This window comes from Rhinatrema bivittatum, chromosome 12, assembly GCF_901001135.1.
Source record: "Rhinatrema bivittatum chromosome 12, aRhiBiv1.1, whole genome shotgun sequence".
Classification (NCBI taxonomy): Eukaryota; Metazoa; Chordata; class Amphibia; order Gymnophiona; family Rhinatrematidae; genus Rhinatrema; species Rhinatrema bivittatum.
The window spans coordinates 2,262,108-2,285,949 of record NC_042626.1 but is presented as its reverse complement, the minus strand read 5'-3'; the positions used below and the strand labels follow the sequence as shown (position 1 = coordinate 2,285,949).

Here is a 23,842-nt window from a genome sequence, read left to right as displayed (position 1 = left end):
TCTTTCCGCGCGCATGGGTGTGTCCGTGACGTAACAGACCATGTGGACGCCGCTGTAACCTTAGCGACCGATTGTAGACAGCGGAGCAGGGATGGAGCTGGAAGGTGAGAGAGGGAGAGAAAGAGGGAAATGCGGAGGGGTGAGAGGGGGAGGGAGAGAGGCCGGAGCAGGGATGGAGCTGGAAGGTGAGAGAGGGAGAGAAAGAGGGAAATGCGGAGGGGTGAGAGGGGGAGGGAGAGAGGCCGGAGCAGGGATGGAGCTGGAAGGTGAGAGAGGGAGAGAAAGAGGGAAATGCGGAGGGGTGAGAGGGGGAGGGAGAGAGGCCGGAGCAGGGATGGAGCTGGAAGGTGAGAGAGGGAGAGAAAGAGCGAAATGCGGAGGGGTGAGAGGGGAGGGGGAGGGAGAGGCCGGAGCAGGGATGGAGCTGGAAGGTGAGAGAGGGAGAGAAAGAGCGAAATGCGGAGGGGTGAGAGGGGAGGGAGAGGAGGGAGAGAGGCCGGAGCAGGGATGGAGCTGGAAGGTGAGAGAGGGAGAGAAAGAGCGAAATGCGGAGGGGTAAGAGGGGGAGGGAGAGGAGGGAGAGAGGCCGGAGCAGGGATGGAGCTGGAAGGTGAGAGAGGGAGAGAAAGAGCGAAATGCGGAGGGGTAAGAGGGGGAGGGAGAGGAGGGAGAGAGGCCGGAGCAGGGATGGAGCTGGAAGGTGAGAGAGGGAGAGAAAGAGCGAAATGCGGAGGGGTGAGAGGCCGGAGCAGGGATGGAGCTGGAAGGTGAGAGAGGGAGAGAAAGAGCGAAATGCGGAGGGGTAAGAGGGGGAGGGAGAGGCCGGAGCAGGGATGGTTTTGCCTCTGCGAGGCGTGGGCACCGCTAAAGCCCAAGATGACCTCGGAGACCTTTGGCTCTGGACGTAACTCCTCAGGCTGCCCCTGCTGGAGCTCGCTTCAGCCTTGCACAAAGTGCAATAATCTCTCTCAGTTTCATTGCTTTGCAGGAAAGCCTCCTCCCTAATCTGTTTCTTACCATTTCCACCTCCCTGCAGGGAAGCTGAGGCAGCTCTCCTTTGGCACTACCCAGGAAAGGAGGCAATTCCCCTATTATTGTGCCCCGGACCGGCTGGGCACGGAGCTGGTCCCCATCCGGGGGCCCCCTCACATCGGACCAGCCACCTATGAAGTGGATAAGGTAAACAACATTATCTGATGGGTCTGTGCAAGCAAATGACTTTTTTATTTATCAATCACCAATTCAAGATTTCGTTTGACAGAATTGTAGAAAAGAAAGTTACAGTCACTTTCCTCCTTTCTCCGCTCCCATTTAAATTGCCCCTGGAATAAATGGGATCTTTCTAGGGGGTGCTATCTTGCTCTTTTCTAAGGCAAAGCCCATCATCAGTGCAATTAATCTAGCTTTCCTTCTCTGCTCCACTTTTATTTCCCCCATAATACCAGGGGTGGCTGCTACCTATACAATGCAGTATGACTTGCTAATCTTTTCATTCCAGCATATGTTTAGTACCAGCTATCCCCCTGCTGATATTAAACTATGGACCAGAACTAGATACTTATACAGTCCAGAGATGTTTCCCATAGACACACAGTAGCAGAAAAGCTCTCAGTACTATCCTTCTATCCGTATCAATCATGGGTGTCTCAGCATTATTTGTATATTCCTTATTTGTTTATTTATTAATTAAACATTTTCTAGACAGTCATTCCATATTTTGATCACAATGGTTTACAGATAACGTTCATAATATCAATATAAAAGAAAACATTTATAAAATAAAATAGTAATAAATTAAAATACACATCAATTAAATAAATTAATTAATACAAATTATCACTGTCGCCCACTCAGTCCTCCTTATTGTCCCCCAGATCAGTTCAGACAGTTGGGTTTTCTTTCCTACCAGGAGATGGAGACAGAGAAGAAAAGCTTTACAGTACTTCTGGTTCGTAAGACAATGTGCCGCCTGCCGGTGCTTAGTATTCTCTATCTCCAGCAGATGGTAGAGATGCAAAACCTACAGTCAAACTTGGAGAACAAATTGTTTCCAGGGGTGTTAGGTTCTGGACTGGGACCATCTCCCTGGTAGGCTAGGGGTGAGCAGGGGTCAGTAGCCCTTGTTTGGCTGGTGCCCTGTCCTGGAGAGGGATTTGACAGCCAGTGGTTCCAGTTGCTTCCCCTGAAGACTTCTCTCAGGAAAGTATTTCTTTTCCTCTTTGTCCAGGCAGGCCAGGCCACACAAGTGGGTTATGCACGCCTACCAGCAAATGGAGACAAACTGACTCACTGATGTCTTTCTCATATAGTACTCTACCGAAATCAGTCTCCCAGTATTCTCCATCTCTAGCAGATGATGGACATGCATATTCACTTGTGTGTCTAGGCCTGTTGCGACATGTTGACTGGCTGACTCCTGAGGTGATAGCAAGGTCTCCCTCAGTTGAGAGTGCCACTTATAAAATTCTGGGACTACTCGGAGTGAAGGCTGTTAGCCTCTTCTTCATGGTCTTGGGCCTTGCTTCCAGCTAAGATAAGGAAGCCTGGGACTCAGTTTTGCTTACCCTGCCTTGCTTAGGTTCTCTTTCAGCAAGCGGTTTTCTCTCTCTCCTCTGGCTGGGTCCCGGCGCAATGCTGAGCAGCTGATTTGGGATGAGGCAGAAGGCAAAGAACTGGCAATGATATGAAAAATTGCAGCTCTTATTGACAAAAGCTCAATGAGGAGATGCAGCTTCCTGGACTATTGGTGCCGACACGTCTCATTGAGCAGAGATTGTGTGTGTTTTTTCTTTTTTTTTTATTGTTGAGAAGAGTACAAACAATGTATAAAGAAAAACATTAAAGTCAGTGAGCCGTCAGAGTGTGTGTGTCATCGGCAGGTGGAGTGGGCTGAAGGTAGAGGCCGCTGGAGCTTCACATCTACCAGCCCTCGTTCCCCGCGGATTGAGCCTTTGGGTGCCAGGGCCAGCAGGACTTAGGTGGGCCTCAAGGTTGGTTTGCGAGAGTAGTTGGTTCAGCCCAGAGACAGCAGTTGATAGATGGCATAGTCCTACCCCGGACTGGGTACGGTACTAAAACTCGGACGCTAATGGAACGGATAGTAGCTGGAGGCACTCAAACAAAGATAGGCCGAAGCCTGATAAATCCACATCCTGGGAATAGGCTAGGTGAGGCGTCAATGACAGGCTTGGATCAGGGCCAGTGGCAAGCGGAGGTCGTGACAAGCAATGTAGAATTCAGAATGCGGAGAAGTCTATAGCGTAGTCAATCAAGGCGATGGTCTGATCATGGAGAAGTCAAGCGTAGTCAGGCGTAGCAGAGGGCTGGGTCTGGAGATAAGCAATAGAGTAGTTGGGTGTAGCAGAGGTCCGGGTCTGGAGATGGGCAATAGAGTAGTCGGGCGTAGCGGAGGTCTGGATCTGGAGATAGGCAGTAGAGTAGTTGGGTGTAGGAGAGGATCTGGAGATAGGCAATAGAGTAGTCAGGCGTAGCGGAGGTCTGGATCTGGAGATAACCTGAAGCGTAGTCCAACAAAGCAAAGTCAATATCTGTAGAGTCAGTCCAACAGATAGATAGGGCAGGAACGATGAAGACAGAAACCGGGAACAACGAAGGTCAGGAACAAGGAATAGAGAGGATTCTCTATCAGCAACGAGTTCAAGGAGTACAAGGAGACCTGTTGCAAAGGCAACGCTATGGAGCGAGGCCTGAGCTTAAATACACTGGAGAGTCTGATGTCATCATCCGGGGCTGCGGCCAGGTTCCCGCTGCAGGCCCTTCAAAAGGATTAGCGATGTGCGTGTGCCTAGACAGGGGCATGGTACGGGTGGCGGCGTCTCTCCGCAGGCTAGCGGAGAGGCCTGACGAGCAAGGGCATCTGGCTGGCACACTGGGGACCATGGCACAGCTGGAGGCACCGGGGGCGGCCCACCGCTGCTAGCGAGCAGGAACTAGGAGCTGGAGTCTGTGTAAGAAGGTGAGGGGGCCGTGCCGCAGGTCTGCTGTCGATGGCACGCGTAACAATAACAAGCAGGGGAGGTGGGGGAATCAGGTGGAAGAAGACGACAGTGCTCTCTCTAAGGACTCCTGGAATGAATCTGGTTCGTCCCCGGGGTACTTGGGAGAGTTGGCTTTGAGGAGGGTGAAATCTCACAAACCTGGAACTGCACAAAGCTATGCTGCATCTCTTCCATTGGGACGAGTTGCCTGGCTTGTTGGCTCAGACGCTGAGGGCACTGGAGTTGGAGGCAGTTGAGGCAGATTTGACAAAGACGCAGAAGAAAGACCCTATTATGGTCAGTTTGTGGAAGGCAACCTGTTTCTTTCTCCTTCATGAAGCGGTTCAAGAATTGATTTGGAGTGGAGTGCTCCAGAGGCTAACTTTAAGGGAGGTATGTCCCTTGCGAGAAACTACCCCTTGGATCCTAATGCAAGGGAACAGTTACATTTCCAGAAAGTGCATGCCCTAGTGTGTGCTTTAACTTAAGAGAACCACCATTCCGGTGAAAGGTGGAGCTGCTCTGAAGGATGCTTCCGGATCGGAAGATTGAGCTATCCTAGAGCAATCTATGGCCATGAATTTTCAAGTCTCCGCTTGTTGCTTTATGGTAGTTCAGGCCAATTTGCAGGGAGGTGCAAGGGAGAATATTGGCCTTACTTAGAGCCAGGAGCTGCTTTTTTGGGCAGATGCAAGCCATGATTTGGCGTGTACTGCAGCTTGAGGAGTGGCTTGTGTGATAGCGGCTAGATGGGTGGCTGTGGGCATGAGGAACGCCTGGTAACTTGCCTACCTAGTGCAAAGGTGGCAGACCTCACGCGTCACCTAGATAGGATTTTAGACAGTGCTGGGGAGGAGCCAGCTGTCATGGTACATGTGGGCACCAACATAGGAAAATGTAGGAGGGAAGTTCTGGAAGCCAAATTTAGGCTCTTAGGTAGAAAGCTGAAATCCAGAACCTCCAGGGTAGCATTCTCTGAAATGCTCCCTGTTCCACACGCAGGTCCCCAGAGGCAGGCAGAGCCCCAGAGTCTCAATGCATGGATGAGATGATGGTGCAGGGAAGAGGAATTCAGTTTTGTTAGGAACCCGGGGAATCTTTTGGGGAAGGGAGAAGAAAGAAACTTTTCTGAAGGGATGGGCTTCACCTTAACCAGGGTGGAACCAGACTGCTGGCGCTAACCTTTAAAAAGGAGATAGAGCAGCTTTTAACTAGAACAAAGGGAAAAGCTGACAGTCGCTCAGCAGCACATGGTTCGGAGAGAGGTATCTTCAAAGGATACTAATGATGCATTAGAATTAGGGCATCCCAACAGTGAGGTTCCAATAATAAGAAAAGTAGTCCAAGTGCCTGTAATTAAAAACTCACCTGAGCCAAAAAATTCTAACTTATCCCTATCAATTAAAAAGCAGAATGAAAATACAAACAAAAAACAAACTTTGAAATGTTTGTATGCTAATACCAGACGTCTAAGAAGTAAGATGGGAGAATTAGAATGTATAGCAGTGAATGATGACATAGACTTAATTGGCATCTCAGAGACATGGTGGAAAGAGGATAACCAATGGGACAGTGCTATACCGGGGTACAAATTATATCGCAATGACAGAGAGGAGCACCCGGAGGGCGGTGTGGCGCTTTATGTCCGGGATGGCATAGAGTCCAACAGGATAAACATCCTGCATGAGACTAATGCAAATTGATATCTTTATGGGTAGAAATCCCTTGTATGTTGGGGAAGACTATAGTGATAGGAGTATACTACCGTCCACTTGGCCAAAATGATGTGATGGACAGTGAAATGCTAAGAAAAATTAGGGAAGCTAACCAAACTAGTAGTGCAGTAATAATGGGAGATTTCAATTACCCCAATATTGACTGGGTAAATGAAACATAAGGGCATGCTAGAGAGATAAAGTTCCTTGATGGAATAAATGACAGTTTTATGGAGCAATTGGTTCAGGAACCATCAAGAGAGGGAGCAATTTTAGATCTAATTCTCAGTGGAGCACAGGATTTGGTGAGAGATAACGGTGGGTGGGGCCGCTTGGCAGTAGTTATCATCATATGATCAAATTTGAATTAATGACTGGAAGGGGGACAGTAAGCAATCCACAGCTGTAGCACTAAACTTTGAAAAGTTAAATTTTGATTAAATGAGAGAGTTGTTTTAAAAAAATTGGAAAATGCAGCTACAAAGGTAAAAGTGTGCAAGAGGCGCAGACATTGTTAAAAAAATAATAATCCTAGAAACACAGTCCGGATGTATTCCATCGCATTAAGAAAGGTGGAAGGAAGGCAAAACGATTACCAGAATGGTTAAAAGGTGAGGTGAAAGAGGCTATTTTATCCAAAAGTTCTTCATTCAAAAATTGGAAGAAGGATCCATCAGAAGAAAATAGGATAAAGCATAAGCATTGGCAAGACAGGCTAAGAAAGAATTGAAAAGAAGTTGGCCATAGAGGTAAAATCTCAAAATAAAAGTTTTTTAAATATATCCGAAGCAGAATGCCTGAGAGGGAGTCAGTTGCAACCGTTAGATGATCGAAAGATTAAAGAGGCACTTAGAGAAGATAAGGCCATTGTGGAAAGATTAAACGATTTCATTGCTTCGGTGTTTACTGAAGAGGATGTTGGAGAGATACCCGTTCCGGAGAAGGTTTTCATGGGTGATGATTCAGATCAACTGGTCCAAATCACGGTGAACCTGGAAGATGTGGTAGGCCTGATTGACAAACTGAAGAGTAGTAAATCACCTGGACCAGATGGTATACACCCAGAGTTCTGAAGGAACTAAAAAATGAAATTTCAGACCTATTTCAATTAATTTGTAACCTATCATTAAAATCATCCGATGTACCTGAAGATTGGAAGATGGCCAATGTAACACCCTATATTTAAAAAGGGATCCAGGGGTGATTCGGAAAATTATAGACGTGTGAGCCTGACTTCAGTGCCGGGAAAAATCATGAAACTGTTATAAAGAATAAAATCACAAAACATTTAGATATGCAATGGTTGATGGGACACAGCCAACATGATTTACACCAAGGGAAGTCTTACCTCACAAATCTCCTACATTTTTTTGAAGGGTAAATAAATATGTGGACAAAGGTGAACCAGTAGATGAGTTGTGTTTGGATTTTCAGAAAGCAGTCACAGTCCCGCATGAGAGGCTTCTAAGAATAACTAAAAAGTCATTGGATAGGAGGTGATGTCCTTTCATGGATTACAAGTGGTTAAAAGACAGAAACAGAGAGTAGGATTAAATGGTCAATTTTCTCAGTGGAAACAGTAAACAGTGGCATGCATCAGGGATCTCTACTTGGACCTGTGCTTTTTAATATATTTATAAATGATCTGAAAAGGAATACGACGAGTGAGGTGATCAGATTTGCAGATGACACAGAATTATTCAGAGTAATGAAATCACAGGTAGTTTGTGATAAATTGCAGGAGGACCTTGTGAGACTGGAAGAATGGGTGTTGAAATGCAGATAAAATTTAATGTGGACAAGTGCAAGGTGATGCATATAGGGAAAAATAACCCTTGCTGTAGTTACACGATGTTAGGTTCCATATTAGGTGCTACACCCAGGAAAAAGATCTAGGCATCATAATGGATAATACATTGAATCGTCGGCTCTTTGTGCTGCGGGCAGTCAAAAAAGCAAACAGAATGTTAGGAATTATTAGAAAGGGAATGGAGAATGAAACAGAGGATGTCATAATGCCTCTCTGTCGCTCCATGATGAGACCGCACCTTGAATACTGTGTACAATTCTGGACGCCGCATCTCAAAAAGGATATAGTTGCATTGGAGAAGGTACAGAGAATGGCGACCAAATATAAAGGGGATCGAACGGTTCCCCTATGAGGAAAGGCTAAAGAGGTTAGGGCTGTTCATCTTGGAGAAGAGACAGCTGAGGGGGATATGACAGAGGTCTATAAAATCATGGAAGGATTAGAACAGGTAAATGTGAATTGTTTATTTACTCTTTCAGATAATACAAGGTCTAGGGGGCACTCCTTGAAGTTAGCAAAGTAGCACATTTAAAAACAAATTGTAGAAATTCTTTTTCACTCAGTGCACAATAAAGCTCTGGAGTTTGTTGCCAGAGGATGTGGTAAGGGCAGTTAATGTAGCTGGGTTTAGAAAAGGTTTGGATAAGTTCCTGAAGGCTAAGTCCATTAACTGCTATTAATCAAGTTGACTTAGGGGTCGATTTTAAGACCCACGCACGCGAGTGTCCATGTCCGTGCAGTTCCCAGCACGGGCACATGGACACGCCGATTTTATAACATGCGAACGCTGGCATACCTAGGGACACATTTTGAGTAAAAGTGTAAACATGATGTTCCTTATCACGGACTGGATGCTGTAACTGCAGAGACGGATCCACCCATGTGGTACATCCGAGGAATCCCTGGATTGGGGATTCATTTCAAGTTCTGGGTTTCCTGGTGTCGGCACTACTCCTAGTTCCTTGGGCGTTTGCTTACATGGGACCCTTACAAGGATCCCTTCTGTCATGTGTTTTTTTTATTGCGGCCTCTATCTTTTGGAACTCTCTTCTGGAGGCTCTGCATCTGGGAGATAGCATGAAGACATTCAAGACCTTGCTTAAAACTTTTCTTTTCAGTCAAGCCTATTAACAACTTCTGAAAGTTTTTTAGTGCTTGATGGAGCAAGATCTGTAGAGCGTGCAAGGTGTTATGTTATATATTTTAAAGTTTTGTTGTGATATCCATGCTTTTATGATTGTTTTACATCACTTAGTGCTTATGCATACGTGATTCATATGTTTTAAATAAAGATAAAGATGGTGGAGTCCTCAATTGGAGGTTTTCGAGCTCATGCTGCCCCTGTCTGGGTAGGATAGATTGAGTTTTTCCAGGGGGCTCTCACAGAACAATTGTCCAGAAAAATGGAGTTGGAAATTCCGGCTTAGGTCATGGTGACAACGAATACCAGTCTCTGAGGCTGGGGAGCTCTTTGTTAGGGACAAATACTACAGGGTCTGTGGTCAACGTTGGTAGCCTCATGATTTATTAATTATTTGGATACTGGATGATCAGAAAAGCATTGGTGTTCTTCCTTCCATTGGTGTGGAACAGGGCGGTGAAGATCTTGTCTAACAATACGACAGCAATAGCTTATATCAGCGGACAGGGGGTACCAAGAGCCCAGCAGTTTCCTTAGATGTGGTTCCATATTAGGTGTAGGCAAAAAATATTATTGTAGGCAAAAAATATTATTGTAGGCAAAAAATATTATTGTAGGCAAAAAATCTATTTTTGCCTACAATAATTTTCATCTACCTTTATTCTTCTGCCACTTTCCCCTTCAATAACTCCTCTGTCACTTTTCCCTACAATAATTTATTAATCTAACTCTATTCTGCTGTCACTTCCCCCCCCTTTTTTCTTCGTTTACCCTTTTGTAAACATGTTATTTTAATTTTAGTTTAATTCTTTACTTCCCCCACCTTTCCCTTTACTTTCTAGTTATTAAGTTTCAATATGTTTTTAATTGTATTTTGGTAAACTTGTTCAATGTAAAGCGCCGTTACAGGCACTAGTTTTATGTTACGCTGTGAACCGATGTGATATCTTGATGAATGTCCTGGACAGAGAATGTTCATGCAGAGTTCCTGAGCAGACACATATTGGGCCCTGGAAAATGAGAGTTGGCGCAAGAGAAGTTTCACTCTTCAAGGCTATTTGGGGGACTTCTCCAGGTGGATTTGATAGTGAGCAGATTGAAGACCAAGGGTCCATGATTCTTCAGTCGAAGACGAGAGGCAAGGTCAGAGGTCCTTGATTGCCTTTCCCGGCCCTTAGGCTCAAGAGTTCCTATTTTGTCTCTTTTTTCTTTCTTCTTCCTTGGCCTCTGATAGGCAAGGTAGTCAGGAAGATGGAAAAACAATTCTGGTGCTCGGGAATGGCCCAGGTGATCATGATTTGTGGGCACGACAAACTTCAAGCTGGAGGGTTCCTCAAGCTTCAGTCATATTCCTGGTCTATTTTATCAGGGTGGATTGTGCTTTGACTCGCAGCCTGCCTTCTGAGAGGAGAAGGTTGAGGAAGTCTTCTCAACCATGATTTCTCTAGCGGGTTTGGAAGGTATTGGGGGCTAGGTGTCAAGAGATGGGGATTGGCCCGCTTCAGGCCTCACTCCCGCAGATTCTTGTCTTTCTACAGCGGGGTTTATAGAAAGGTCTCAGCTCTCTTAAAATGCAGATAGCGTTGTTGGCTTGTTACACAGGCTTCTCTAACGTCACACCCGAATGTAGTGAAATTTATCAGAGGGGTGCAGCATTTGTGTCCACCAGTTTGGCAGGTTGTGTTGGTTTGAGGGCATTGTTGAAGGTCCTTACTCTTTATAGGTATTTACTCAGCAAAACATATTTCAGAACTACAGGCTGTTGTTGTGCAGGGACCCCCTTCCTTCAGTTTTCAGAGGGTGGGATTTCCAGACAGTACCGTTGCTTTTGCCAAAGATAGTTTCTTCTTCCCATGTAAGTTAATCATTAGAATTGCCTGCTTTTCAGAGGTTATATTCGTCTTTGTCCCATTCCAAGGAACTTAATGTTTTGGATGTGAGCAGGATCTGCTGAGATATTTGAAGGTTACCAATGGGGTTCACATATCAAATCATCTGTTTGTGTTACTCAGTGGGTGTAACGGGAGAGAAGGCATTGACAGCATCCATTGCCAGATGGATCAAGGAGGCGATAGCTTCTGCCTATATTTGCAAGGGTCGAAAGGTTCCCGTGGGCCTTCAGGCTCATTCCACTAGGTGTAGGTGGCATCTTGAGCTGAATGTCAGTTAGTCTCTCTGCAGGAGGTCTGCAAGGCGGCCCCCCTTGGTCTTCGTGGCACATTTTTTTCCCCAAACATTATAGGCTGGATGTTTGCTGAGAGTGTGCTGTTAATGGGTCTCTTGGATTTCCGCCTAGTTTAGGAAAGCTAAACAGTTATCTGAACTCATCTGAAGATGATAAGGAAAGGAAAATTGGTTCTTACTTGCTAATTTTCTTTCCTTCATTCTCACAGATTAGTCCAGAATCCTGCCCGGATTTCAGAAGACTGTTCTTACTTGTGTCTGGCCTGCATATGTCTTCAAATGTGTCAGCAGGTTTTTTCCATTGGTGTTTCAAATTACTTTAATTGGTGAGGGATTTCCAGTTAAGGATGTGGTTACTGATAGTTTCTTCTTTTCCTTACTTGACGATAAGAGGGTTAGTTGTTGATCTTAGCTTCGGCACACTGTCTTATGTAGCAACAGTACAGTAAAGCTTTTCTTCCCTGTCGCCATCTGCTGGGAGGGGAGACAAACCCATTGCGTCTGACTGATCTGTGGGACCCAAGGAAAGAAAATTAGCAGGGAAGAAGTAATTGTCCCATGTGGGTTACATTTCGTTTTATCTATTTTGGGAAACGGATAGTTTTTCTATGTGAGAGAACAGGATGACTCTGCCCTAAGTTTGTGGTATTTTTTCCTAAGTGTAGGTGACTGGAATAATGTACTACCTGAATGCGAAACCCCAGAGTAAAAAAGGGTTATACACTGGGTGCGAGAGCAGCACAGCGATTTCCCCCAAGCTGGAAGGTAAGAAGAGTGTTTGTTCAGCCCTGGGACACAGTTTCTTGTTTTGCTTCTCTGTGGGTGAGGGGAGAACAGCCAGGCAGAGTGTATGGTGGTCTGGAGCCATGAAATGCTAACACAGCAGCCCTTGTAAACACTGTCACAATTAGGGTAGAAGAGGAGGAAAAGATCTCAGACCTGCACTGATGCCTGCCTGTCAAACTGTTACTGATCAAAAACTCGCAACCCTGACCCAAACATTCCTTCGCATTTCTGTCTGTAATTCTTTTTATCTCTTTTCATAAAATAAAGAACTTAGCTTATTGCAGAGGAGGCCTTTTCTTCTTTCAGCTTTTCTCTGCTTCACTTAGAGAAGTGCTAAACCACAACCAACCGAGGATGGCATAAGCTGCTTCAGGGTAATTTTAGCACTGAAAATATCCCAGGCAGTGTTTACAAGCACTGGTGTGTTAGCATATTTTGATCTGGAGCCATACAGATGTTATGGCAGACAGTAAGTAATATTCCACACACTCAGTGCTGTGTATCAGGAATGGCTTTTTTGGGAGGGGAAATAATATTTCCCTGTACATATAACAGATCAGTCCAGACTCCTGAGGTTTTGCCTCCCCTCCAGCAGATGGAGACAGAGAGAGCTTTACTGACACTGCAGCTTAACACAAGGAGCCTCCTGCAGTCCCTCAGTATTTCTCTGTCTCCAGCAGATAGTGGAGGTGCAAAGCCTGCAGTCTGTCTGAAAAAAAAGAAGAGAAGAAAAAGGAAGATAGTTTTCCTTCTGAAGATTTTACCCTGTTTGCCCCCCCGTTCATGAGACAGACAAGCAGGGAGCTGGGTCCCTTTATTGCTCGGTCCTTTGATGCTGGGCAGGCTGACAGCTGGGGGTCCCGGTTCCCTCGCCCTGTGGAGTGGTTGAAGCTTGGAGCCATTCTCACTGAGAGAAGTGATAAGTTTCATGCACTTAAAGTAAAAAAAAAATAAAAGAACTTTTCCTCCCGATCGTGAGAGTTGAGCAGAGAAGCAAGGCTGCCGTGGGATTGGCACGTGTTTCTCCCGGCTCTGCTACTCTTGGGCTCTGGCGCCTTGACTTTGTTTTCCATTCTCCCAGCGACTTCTCCCCCCCCCACCCCTTCTCCCAGCTGTTTAATATGCCCCGTGGTGCAGCTTTGCTGCTTGCGGAGATGCGTGCGACGGAAAATGCTCCTGGTACCTCTCTGGAGGGGAATGCACTTTGGAGACCATAGCTACATCTCTTCTGGCCAGTCAACGGGAGCCTGGCCATCTCTCTCCACTGCGGCAGCCCGCCAATGATCCCTTCCCACTGAGCGTGGGAACGGCGGCCATTTTGTGAAGTTTTAACTCTGCTGTGCGAGCCACGGCGAGGGAGGGAGAGTTCCCTCCTCATTTGTCTCCGATGGGGGTGGCCTCCGGGGGAGGTCCAGAGACCACGGATCCCCACTCTGAAAGTGGGGAGTGCTCCCAGGGGGATTCAGAGGACTCCACTATTTTTTCTTCAGACTTTGGGTACTTGCCAGGTTCTTATGGCCTGGATTGGCCACTGTTGGAAACAGGATGCTGGGCTTGATGGACCCTTGGACCCTTGGTCTGACCCAGTATGGCATTTTCTTATGTTCTTATGTTTCTTATGTCCTTCTCCTGCACAAGGCATATAGGACCAGAAAGGATGCACGCCATTGGGCTCTTCAGGGGGCCTCAGGGAGGCCTGCAAAGAGGCCCAGACCCTCGGGAGCCATGGGGGCCATAAGAGATGGATTCCCGGGGACTGGGTACCCTCCTTGTCTACGGGGAGCTCCTCTGAAGCTTCGGAGGCAGAGTATCCTCAGCGTCAGGACCTCTCCGGGACAGATCCAGGTTCAGTGCATCAGGACCCAGGACAAGCTTTGACTAATGTTTCAGCTGTCGACAGGGATGACCCCATAGTAGTCCGATTGTTTCGCAAGGAGGAACTGGGTCCTCTCTTACCCGCTGTTCTAGAAGAGTTGGGTATAGAGATCCCGCAGGAGGAGTTGGAACGGGGAGCAGTGGACCCGGTCATGGTTGGCCGCCAGGGTCCAGCGAGGTCCTTTCCATTTCATAAGTTGGTGAGCGCGTTGCTGTTCAGGGAGTGGGATTCTGCTGAAACAGGCCTCAAGGTCAGCAGAACCATGAATAAATTGTACTCCTTGCCAGAGGAGGCGCTGGACTCCTGAAGGTCCCGAAGGTGGATGCGTCTATTTCGACTGTTAAAAAGAGGACAACCATTCCAGTGGCCGGCGCTATAGCACTCAAGGACCTCCAGGATAGGAAACTGGAGGTGCACCTCAAGATTTTTGAATTGTCTGCCCTCGGGGTTCAGGCTGCTATGTGTAGCAGTTTTATGTGAGGGCAGGCCTATGCTGGGTTCAGCAGTTACAGGCCGATAAGGCCTTGGAGTCTGAGGTGAGGCAAGCTGAGAGGCCGGAGGCTGTGGTGGCATACAGTGCGGATGCCTTGTACGATCTTGCCAGAATCTCCTCCGGGACTATGATGTGGGCAGTTTCGGCCCAGAGACTTCTCTGGTTGAGGAACTGGTCGGCCGATGTTTCATCCAAGACTCGTTTGGAAGCATTACCCTTTAAAGATTCGTCAACAACACAACAAAAGAATGCTTCCATAAATTACTTATTTTAAAAAATCTGAAACCCCTCCTCCACCTGCAGGACTTCCGAACAGTTCTCCAAGCCATCTTATTCTCAAAAATAGATTACTGCAATTCCCTTCTAATCGGTCTTCCAGCTATCACCACCAAACCACTTTAAATGCTACAGAATTCTGCAGCAAGAATCTTAACCAATACCAGAAGAGGAGAACATATCACCCCCATTCTTATGTACTTACATTGGCTCCCTATTAAATTCAGAATTCAGTATAAAGTGCTAACCATGATCCACAAAACTATTCACTCCCTAACCTCGCTCGAACTATCCTACCCTCTTCAACATCACTCAGCCTCCAGACCAATCAGAACAACATACCTAGGCACCCTTCATGTTCCCACCGCTAAGTCAGCTCACAAGAAACGAGCCTTCTCAATTGCTGGACCCATACAATGGAACAATCTCCCTTCAGAACTCCGCACTGAACCCTGCCTGCGGACGTTCAAAAAAAAACTGAAGACCTGGCTCTTCACAAGAGCATTTACTTAAAGTCCTTTTTACCTGATCTTTTACTTGACCCTACATTATAGTACTTTGGTTCGGTTGCGTTTAACTGCTCGTAGTTCCCCTTACTCCTCCTTATCATGTAATCCATGTTTTGATTCTCATGTTTTCCTTTTTGCAATTTCCCCTTAATCCCCACATGTAATCCATGTTCAATTCCATTCTGGTTCTATATTTGTTCAATTTTGTTCATATTGTTTGCTGTAATTTCCAATTGTTGGTTCTCTGTAAACCGAAGCGATATGTATTTGTACATGATCTCCGGTTTAAAAAAGTTTTTAAATAAATAAATGAAGTTGCTCTTTGGCAAGGACATGGAAGAGATGATCAAGCTTCTCGATGAGAATAAGGTCCATAAGTTGCCTGAAAATAAGCCGAAAGGGAAAAGCTCCTTTTCTTCTCAGGCCTGCTTCAGAGGAAGTCGGCGTTTTTGACTGCTCAAGATGTCGGGGAGTATTCAGAGGCAGTCCTCAAGCAGGCAGCCATCTTGGGGCCAGTCCTTTCGAGGGCGTTGGCCTGATAGAGATGACTCCTCCCTAGGTGGTGGAGCAAAATCCTCCCAATGTTGTCAGATTGGTCCACTCCTCGGTTCCAAGGATAGGGGGTCGGTTGGCCCTTTTCTACGAGGAGTGGACCAAAATCACGTTGGACCAGTGGGTCTTAAGCTTAATAAGTCGAGGTTACGCTTTAGAGTTTGCTCGTCTGCTAAAGGATCGTTTTCTGATTTTCTCATGTTCATATGAGGAAAAAGAGTGTGCAGTGAGGGAGACTGTCGGTCATCTGCGCAGCCTAAGAGCCATAATTCCTGTCCCCCTGGAGGAACGAGGCGCAGGATGCTACACCATTTATTTCATTATCCCCAAGATGGAGGGCATGTTCCACCCAATTCTCGATTTAAAGAAGGTCAACAATGCCTTAAGGGTGCCCCAGTTCCGGATGGAAACTCTGCGGCTCGGTTGATTGTCTCGGTGAACAAGGGGGAGTTCCTAGCATCCCTGGATTTGACCGAAGCATACTTGCACATCGGAATTCAACCCAATCATCAAAGATATCTGTGGTTTATGATTTGGGGGAACATTTTCAATTTTGCGCTCTCTCCTTTGGGCTGGCAATGGTGCTCCAAGGTCTCTCTCCTGCCCCGTGCACATCAGCCCTTCTCCCCCCATCGAATACAGTTCTTCCGGATTTCCACACCCCATATGCATGACTCTGTACTTCTTGGCATTGAATCTCAGCTGCCATATCTTCGACCACTCTTCCAGTTTCCTTAAATCCCGTCTCATTCTCTCCACTCCTTCCAGTGTGTCCACTCTGTTGCAGATCTTAGTGTCATCCGCAAAAAGACAAACCTTACCTTCTATCCCGTCCACAATGTCGCTCACAAAGATATTGAACAGGACCGGTCCCAACACCGACCCTTGTGGCACTCCGCTCAACACCGCTCTCTCTTCAGAGTAAGTTCCATTTACCATCACACATTGACTTCTGTCCGTCAACCAGTTTGCAATCCAGGTCACCACCTTGGCACTCACTCCTAAGCTTCTTATTTTATTCACCAGTCTCCTGTACGGAACCGTATTAAAAGCTTTGCTGAAATCCAAGTAGATGACATTGAGCGCTCTTCCTTGATCCAATTCCTTGGTTACCCAGTCAAAAAACTCTATCAGATTTGTCTGACAGGATCTTCCCCTGGTGAATCCATGCTGCCTCTGGTCCAGCAGTTCTTCCGACTGTAGATAGTTCAGTATTCCTTCTTTTAACAGTGACTCCATTACTTTTCCCACCACCGAGGTGAGGCTAACCGGTCTGTAATTACCAGCCTCTTCTCTGTTTTCACTCTTGTGAAGCGGGATCACCACCGCTCTTCTCCAGTCACTTGGCACCACTCCCGTTTCTAGGGATCTATTGAACAGGTCACACAGTAGACCCGCCAGCACATCTCTGAGCTCCCTCAGTGTTTGGTGGATTCTTAGGGCAACAGTGATGTTATCTCCTAGGGGGAGGAGCCCCGTAGGGAGACTGATGCACCGGGCTAGACTCAATAGCACAAACACAGAGAGAGTTTCTTTTATTGTACAGCTAGGATGACCACTAGAGGTGGCAGTAGAGAGCAGGTTAGCTGTAGCAGTCTGTAATCCTTGGCGAGGGAGACCCGTCCCACAATGGTGGTGTAAGGCCCCAACGCAGATGTCCAACAAGGCATTGTAGGAGAGACTGCAGATGTTAAACACAGTCCTGTAGCTAAGTAGAAAGAATCCCAATGAGCAATAGAGAGGACAGGTATTAGCAGTCCGTGGTTCTCGGCAGAGGAGACCCATTCCACAATGGTGGTGTAGGGTCTGATGCAGAGAGGTAGCGAGGAACTGATGAGAGACGAACTAGTAGAAGTTGTACTCACTCTCTGTAGCTGATAGATGGATTTCCAGCAAGTTGAAGAATGGAGCAGGCACCAGGAAAGACACACAGGCCTCGAGGAGCAAGTACCTGTAAGAGAATAGGCACCTGTAAATAAGTAGAGGGCTCCCGAGGAGCGGGTACCCAGGTTAGAAAACCCCAAAGGGTGAAGATAGCTTCCAGTGGATAGAAGCAGCAGAGTAGCTTCAGACCAAGGCAACCGATCCTTGCTAACTCGACTAGCAGTAAAAGAGAGAGGGTTTAAATCCCTCAGGGTTGGGGAACTTCCGGGGCTGGCGCTGGGTATTTCCCGCGCTGGACCCTTTAAACGAAGCGCTGACGTCGCCGCGCACGTCCATATGACGTCAGGGGGAGTGGCCTCACCGGCGGCAGCGCTCCTGCTGCGAAGGGAGGCCTCCCAGCGTTTCCAGGCCCGCCGATCCGCTGCGAGAGCGGGTAAGCACGGGGTACTGTTGCGCCTGAGTGGTCGACCGGCGCAACAGTACCCCCTCTTCAAGGACCCCCTCCGATAGGTTGTCATCCTCTGTCGTCCAGTCCACTTCATCCTCTGTAATCCAATCCTGTTCACTATCCTCAGTCTCCAAACTGGATAACTCCGAAGTCTGCAGGAAGGAAAGTCCCTCTTGTAAGGCGTTCACGGAGTCAGGAATGATTGATGAGGATACCGCGGAACCCCTTTGAGTACTCTGTTGCAAACGAGTATGTAATTGCTGAATCTCCTGTTCCTTATAAGCCAGAATGGTTAGTAGGCCTTGGGTGGTTTGTCCATGAGATTTCCTCAGCTTCTCATTCTCCAAAGTCTTATGACTCAACTGTTCTTTTAACTGTGCTAGCACCTCCAATGGATTAAATAGTCCTGAAGATTCAGCTCTTCCAGGGTCTTTTCCAATCTCGGCACGGGGAACTATAGGTTCCGATATAACAGTAGCCGCCTTCATGTACCGAGACGGTTCTGAAACTGCAAAGCCATGGCCTGAGTGGTTGACTGGCGCAACACTGGGTGCATACGGGGAAAGGAAAATGGGTTCTTAGCAGGGATCAGTGTCAGGGGGAGCGTCTGCTCGATCTGTCCGTGTAGCAATTTGTCAGTACTGGGAAGAACGGCTCAGGTTTTGTGTGGGCGAGTTTGTCAGTTTCTGGTTCCTCTCCCCTCTACTTGTTCAGGGGAATTGAATTATTCACTTAGTTGGGTTTGTTGTATTTCTATCATGCTTGGGTACAGTTCAATACTGAGGGAGTGCAGGAGGCTCCTTGTGTTAAGTGTCAGTGCCAGTAAAGCTCTCTCTGTCTCCATCTGCTGGAGGGGAGGCAAAACCTCAGGAGTCTGGACTGATCTGTACAGGAATGAAAATTAGCAGGTAAGAACCAAGTTTCCTTTTTACTGGCAATTTCTGTGCATAAATAATTGCAGAAAACTGCCATACGCAGTAAATCATCAAAGAGCTTGCAACAGTTGCTCATTTTCAGCTCATAGACAGTAATTGTATTTTCTTTACTAACTGACAGGATGTTCCACCACCCTCACTGTGGATCAAGGAGAGGATATTTACACCTAATTTTGCACCATTTTCTGCCAATGCAGAACGGTTTGAGACGAGGATATCAGACAGCATGCTATTCCCTGGGTATGTTTGTGTCTGAGCCAGGCTGAACATTGCAAGTGACAGCTGGCAGCAGAAACTTTCTCACAGAAGCAAGGTGAACTAGGAAGGGAGTGGTACTGAAAGTCTGTTATCTAATTTAATAAGGATTTCCTGGTCTCTTGGGTCTAGGATGGCCCACTGCACCTTGGAATTCCAGGGCAACACTGGGCCCAGAAATGTGAGATAACTTAGGAACTAAATGTCTAGTCCTAAAAACCCCAGGCTAAGCATTGGGGTACCCGAGTCCAGAACCCCAAGCTAGAGACTCTGTCTTGGAACAGAGGAACTGTACCCCAGGACCCCCGAATCAGGACACCGAATTGTTGAATGTGCAATGTTCTTTTGCAATGGAAGCTGTTTGGGGAAGGTCCTTACACTGGCACAGTTGTCACCATTGTGCAATGCTTGATGTATGTACAGCTGTCTGTCGCTCTCACCTCTTGCTTCTCTGGATTTGGGTAAGACCTGGGAGAACAGCTGGCAGCAGGAGCAGCATGGGGGGGATGGGGGAACTGGAGAAACGTCGTACATACAGTGAGTCCTGCGTGTTGCTGACAGCTGTGCTGCTGTAAGTGCAATCCCCAAAGAGAAGCACTTTTTTATAACTGTATGCCTCTCTAGTGCGCCTCTTCAGTTATTTTATGTGCACAAATCATTTTATATGTGTAAAAACCCCATCATTTGTGCTTATAAGACGTTTTATGCACGGAAAATACAATTTATATGTGCTGTGCATATTTTTCTGCACATATTTTTGGGTTAGTGTGTTTTTTAAGACCCAATGCATTACCATACCACTAGCTTACTGCATTCAGAGTTAACTCAGTTTTTACTTTCTGACAGGCCAATGCAATAACCTGTTCATTAAGAGCCTGTGTGCTGAATTTCAATGCACAGTTTTAATTTTTTTAAATTTTTTTATTTGCATTTTCACCCCCTGTTAAATGTAAACCAGCATGATGTGATCCTTATCTCGAATGCCAGTATAGAAAAACAATAAATAAATAAATAAATAAATTCCAATGCAGTAAACTAATGTTATGCTAACGCATTGGGAGTTAAAATGATCGCTCAGCACAGTCTGAACACACATTTTAACTTAGGAGGGGAGGAGCTGAACGAGAGAGAACGTAAAGGAGCGGATCTCTTATTGTGCCCCTAAAATTGCTTCTCACTGCTTATATCCCTGGGGCCGCTCTGTGGTGGCGCCGCTAACTTCGGGGGCCGCTCTGTGGTGGCGCCGCTAACTTCGGGGGCCGCTCTGTGGTGGCGCCCCTAACTTCGGGGGCCGCTCTGTGGTGGCGCCCCTAACTTCGGGGACCGCTCTGTGGTGGCGCCCCTAACTTTGGGGGCCGCTCTGTGGTGGCGCCCCTAACTTCGGGGACCGCTCTGTGGTGGCACCCCTAACTTCGGGGGCCGCTCTGTGGCGGCGCCCCTAACTTTGGGGGCCGCTCTGTGACGGCGCCCCTAACTTCGGGGACTGCTCTGTGGTGGCGCCCCTAACTTCGGGGGCCGCTCTGTGGCGGCGCCCCTAACTTCGGGGACTGCTCTGTGGTGGCGCCCCTAACTTTGGGGGCCGCTCTGTGGCGGCGCCCCTAACTTCGGGGGCCGCTCTGTGGCGGCGCCCCTAACTTCGGGGGCCGCTCTGTGGCGGCGCCCCTAACTTCGGGGGCCGCTCTCTGGTGGTGCTCCTAGCCTGCTATCTGGCCACAGTTAGGCTTAAAAAATGAACGCAGTGTCGAGCTGCTGCCGATTGTCCTTGCAGGTGGAGGGGAAGCCCCATCGGCAGATGGATTGTTAGAAAGTTTACTCCATCTCTGACCAGGAGTACAGTTGCTAGCGTTAAGAAGATGTGCGCTCAGCCTGCACGCATCTCTGCACTGGGAGAGATGCTTAATGCCCTCATGTGCATGGAATTTGCATGCGAGAGCGCTGAGCTGACCTCACATTTTGTGAGCTTAAAACTCCTTGATGTAAGGAGTAAGGTTTATGCCTACAAAATGTTCTTTCGGGCATACGCACCTGTATGCATTGGCCTGTGAGTAAAACAAAATATAAGCTAAAATTTATCTCAGATTTTATTACATTGGACCCTTGCTGCCTATTAGCCGTTTGCATTTTGCAGCTACTGACAGATATATGTCTTATTTACTGACAGATATGTCTTATTTACTGACAGATATGTGTCTTATTTACTGACAGATATATATGTCTAATTTACTGACAGATATATGTCTAATTTACTGACAGATATATGTCTTATTTACTGACAGATATATGTCTTATTTACTGACAGATATGTGTCTTATTTACTGACAGATATATGTCTTATTTACTTACAGATATGTCTTATTTACTGACAGATATATGTCTTATTTACTGACAGATATGTGTCTTATTTACTGACAGATATATATGTCTAATTTACTGACAGATATATGTCTTATTTACTGACAGATATGTCTTATTTACTGACAGATATATGTCTTATTTACTGACAGATATGTGTCTTATTTACTGACAGATATGTGTCTAATTTACTGACAGATATGTCTTATTTACTGACAGATATATGTCTTATTTACTGACAGATATTTGTCTAATTTACTGACAGATATGTCTTATTTACTGACAGATATTTGTCTAATTTACTGACAGATATGTCTTATTTACTGACAGATATGTGTCTTATTTACTGACAGATATTTGTCTAATTTACTGACAGATATATGTCTTATTTACTGACAGATATTTGTCTAATTTACTGACAGATATGTCTTATTTACTGACAGATATGTGTCTTATTTACTGACAGATATGTCTTATTTACTGACAGATATGTGTCTTATTTACTGACAGATATTTGTCTAATTTACTGACAGATATATGTCTTATTTACTGACAGATATTTGTCTAATTTACTGACAGATATGTGTCTTATTTACTGACAGATATTTGTCTAATTTACTGACAGATATGTGTCTTATTTACTGACAGATATTTGTCTAATTTACTGACAGATATGTCTTATTTACTGACAGATATGTGTCTTATTTACTGACAGATATATGTCTTATTTACTGACAGATATGTCTTATTTACTGACAGATATATGTCTTATTTACTGACAGATATTTGTCTAATTTACTGACAGATATATGTCTTATTACTGACAGATATTTGTCTAATTTACTGACAGATATGTCTTATTTACTGACAGATATGTCTTATTTACTGACAGATATATGTCTTATTTACTGACAGATATGTGTCTTATTTACTGACAGATATATGTCTAATTTACTGACAGATATGTCTTATTTACTGACAGATATGTGTCTTATTTACTGACAGATATTTGTCTAATTTACTGACAGATATGTCTTATTTACTGACAGATATGTGTCTTATTTACTGTAATAGCTGAGTAGCCATCCCAGAACTAAGTAGATCCAATCTGGCTGCTTTAAATCTGTCTCTTAGGACAGTATTTCCCAACTTTTTCATGCCCAAGACACGTTGTGTGGCACACCAGGTCCTCTGGAGCAGGCAGTGAGGGCATGGAGAGGAATTGTATGGGCAAAAAGGTAGGAAACCACTGAAAGCATGCCAGGCTCTCTTCCAGATTTTACAAGAAAGGAAGAAAGGGGGCAGAGACACACATGAAGCCATCACAATGGAGCATCCCCTGTATAGAATGAGTCGGTCACGCCCAGTGCTCAGTGCACACTCTCCCCGTCAGATGACGCCGGAGCCCGTCTGCGCTGCCCTTTACATCCTGCAGGCTTACCCATGTTATGTATTTATTTATGAACCTTTATATGCCGGCATTCGGAGAACACATCCCGCCGGGTCACAGAAAGGAGCTATCGCTGGGGCTCAGAACAGGGCCCAGCTGGTTGGGAAACCCTGTCCTGGGGGTGCTGTTGCTTTAATAGGCTTCTGGGATTTTTCTGCCTTTAGCCCCGGATCCTACAGCTGTGAAGTGCATCAGAACAGGAAAGTCTCGTGGCCAATGAAGTTTGGGGCCCCAGACTGGTCTTTGGTTCCTTCACTGGCAAAGAGGACCTTGAAGTCAGAGGTAAAGACTATGCAATGGTTTCTCCGGATGATGATAGTTATAAAAAGGTTGCCCTGCGCCCAGATTCACAGCACCCATCTTTTAGCAGCTGCCGCTCTCCTCCAGATGTACGACTGCCACTAATCCTGAGCTCACACATGCACAAACTCTTAGGGTCCCTTCTAGCAGGACACTGCATTATTATTTGTATTCACAGTTCTAAAAACCTCAATTGTGTCAGCCCAAAATGAAGGCTTTAAATGTATCTGAACTGGAGAGGAGCGACCTCATGGTCCTCCTTGGGCTCTGCTGCGTTATGTGTCAGGAGGATACATTTCATGGGGCTGTGACACATGGACAGAATGGGGGTTTGCCCCACTATGTACTGTGCATCTGCATCATTGTCTTAACTCCAACTGTGCCAACCTTTCATCAGGGAGATTTCATTCCCTGCTTCAGCAGATACTTGGTCCCCTATATTCTGCTTCCTTCCCTGTGAGTCTCCCTCATACAGGAGTGAATTCTGCTCACACGTTTCCAGTCCATTGGCTTAGGAAGAAAATATCTGTGAACCTTCTTGTCATGGACCTTTCTTTTTCTCTGTATTGTAATTGGCAGCCTGTGTTAAACATGAATTTGAGCAGAATAGACTGGTGGAAGCTGGACAAGTGGAGAGAGGCTCTGCCAAACCCTGCGAGTTAGGCTGGGGAGGTTTCTGAAAAGTAATGAATGCATGCATTCCACTTTTATTTCAGCTCTTAACAGATAAAGAATTCCGAAAGAAACGAAGCAGAATAGCCTACCTGAGCCTCTACTACAGCTAAAAAACCAGCTGGACCTCTGCTGTCTGGCGAATCTGATAAGGAAGTGCAAGTCTCAAAGGCTTTGAGTTAATTCAATAAAAAGGTTATCACGTG

General features: G+C 46.2%; 1 protein-coding gene across 1 annotated transcript; it reads left to right on the top strand.

Moving 5' to 3' along the window:
- Positions 1 to 7: 7 nt before the first annotated feature.
- On the top strand, positions 8 to 23,842 carry LOC115074442 (protein pitchfork-like). The gene is given in 7 exon segments (XM_029573903.1): positions 8 to 104; positions 1,037 to 1,179; positions 11,514 to 11,560; positions 11,562 to 11,613; positions 18,729 to 18,847; positions 22,829 to 22,946; positions 23,681 to 23,842. Coding segments are annotated over 7 exon segments (561 nt in total). The 5' UTR covers positions 8 to 91; the 3' UTR covers positions 23,750 to 23,842.